At 61.6% G+C, this 1869-nt stretch overlaps 1 protein-coding gene across 1 annotated transcript in view; it reads right to left on the bottom strand.

Moving 5' to 3' along the window:
- The window catches only part of CLASRP (CLK4-associating serine/arginine rich protein), a 24815-nt gene that overhangs the window by 2189 nt on the left and 20757 nt on the right, over positions 1 to 1869 (bottom strand). Inside the window, exons 15-19 of the mRNA XM_015561213.1 lie at positions 1677 to 1869; positions 1357 to 1396; positions 961 to 1021; positions 714 to 772; positions 594 to 640 (exon numbers count right to left, since the gene is read on the bottom strand). The exon at positions 1677 to 1869 is cut by the window's right edge and continues 1 nt beyond it. Of these exons, the coding sequence (XP_015416699.1) occupies positions 594 to 640; positions 714 to 772; positions 961 to 1021; positions 1357 to 1396; positions 1677 to 1869 (400 nt within the window). The remainder of the gene's footprint in view (positions 1 to 593; positions 641 to 713; positions 773 to 960; positions 1022 to 1356; positions 1397 to 1676) is intronic.

Here is a 1869-nt window from a genome sequence, read left to right on the forward strand (position 1 = left end):
AGGGCCTGAGGCCGACGGGCACTAACCCTTAGGGAGTTAGCCTGTGAGGGCCACACAGAGAGGCAGAGCTGGCCCTCAACTCTGCAGTGGAAGACACAAAACGAGAAGAGAAGCAGAGGGGACAGGAGAGAAGCTGTCTCCCAGCACTGGGCCAGACCAGCCATGGGGCTGGCTGAAGTTCAGCCCTCCCACAAACAGCACCGCCTCAGTGTTCTGGGGGCTGAACACACAGCAACCAGACCTGGCCTCTCAATGCAGACACCGCTAATAAGCAGGCACACCAAACAGACTGCACGCCAGGTGAGGGTTAGTGTTACGAAGCACACAGAGCAGGGTTAGAGCTGGGAGCGTTTTGGGGTGCTACTCTGGACAGGACGGTCAGGGAGGAGATTGCCCAGGGGACTGAGGGAGGGAACCAGGTGAGGATCTGGGAAACAGCGAAGGAAATGGGAGCTGGGAGCTGATGGAGCAGGGTCCTTGTGGCTGGAATAAGCTGGGGATGCAGGGAGGAAACAGGGCCAAGGGAGGGCTCTGGCAGGGCTATAGCTCAGAGTGGATGGCTGCGGCTGATACAGGGAGCAGAAGGGTCTTACTTCATACGGATCTTGCGGGCCATCGCACGAAGCTCATCTTCCCGCTCCTGAGGCAGAGATGGCAGTGAGGGCTGGCCCAGCTGGCACCCGCCCGAGCCCCGCTTCTCACTCCACCCTTACCTGCCGTTCATGTTCCTGCTGTATCATCTTCTCCTGGGCGGCCTTCTTATCCGCCTTGACTGTGGGGAGGAAGGGACGCAGTGGCTTGGTAGGCCTCCAAGCTCAGAGCCAACCAGCCTACCAACACCCTTAGCATGATGGCAGCAAAGCCGCGTGCACACCCACTCCTCCCCAGAATGCCTCTCCCACAAGGCCAGGCTGGAAGGAGGGGGAGCAAGAAGACTTGGGGGACCGAAGGGGTACATACACTGTCTGTTCAGTGCCTTCTGCATCCTCAGCTTCAGCTTCTCCTGTGGCGTCAGCTTGGGCTGGGGAAGGGGGAAAAGAGGTGGGAGAGGGGGGTGGGTGTCCCGGAGTTCCCACAACCCACCTCATTCAAGAGCCTGGGACTTTGGGGGGCATGTGGGGAGGGGCAAGCTGTGGACACCTGCCATGAAGGTCTGGAGGTCCAGGACAGACGGAGCCCCGGGGAGCAGTGAGGAGAAGGGGACATGGACTTCATGGGGACAAAACCCTTCCGGTCCCCTTAACCCCCGGGGCTGGGTCTCCCGGCCCACCCGGCCCCCCTGCAGGCCCACCGGGCCCAGCACTCGGGCACTGCTGCTGCGGGAGTTAGACGGGCGAGTTCCAAATTCTTACTGACTTTGGCAGCTCCTGTCTCTTTACCAGCGGCAGGTTCGGTCCTGGGAGGAGGAAAGAACACCTGCCACCTCTGACCCCACACAGCCTCACACAGCCCTGACCAGAGTCCAGGCCCTGGGTCTCAGGCGCCCCAGTCCCTCTCGGATCTGACCCCTCTGATCCATCATCCAAGGCAAGGCCCTGCCTCCTCAGACCCACTCTCCAGGTCAGGGCCATGTTCCCTCACACCTCCCAGGACACAGGCAAGTTCAAAACGACAACGGTCAAGTTCATCCCATCTCAGGCTGACAACCCTCCTCTCCCAGCCCGGCACCTGCTCACTTTTTCAGCTTCTCGCCCACGGCAGGGGACGACGCCGGCCTGCTCAGCTTCTCCCTTGGGGGTGATGACGAGTGACTCTGGCTACGGCTTCGACTACAACTGCGGCTGCGGCTGCGGCTCTGGCTCTGGCTGGGGCTGGGGCTGCGGCTCCGAGTCAGACTGCGGCTTGGGGATGGGCTGAGGGACCAGCTGC

Source organism: Myotis davidii, unplaced genomic scaffold (genome assembly GCF_000327345.1).
Source record: "Myotis davidii unplaced genomic scaffold, ASM32734v1 scaffold796, whole genome shotgun sequence".
Classification (NCBI taxonomy): Eukaryota; Metazoa; Chordata; class Mammalia; order Chiroptera; family Vespertilionidae; genus Myotis; species Myotis davidii.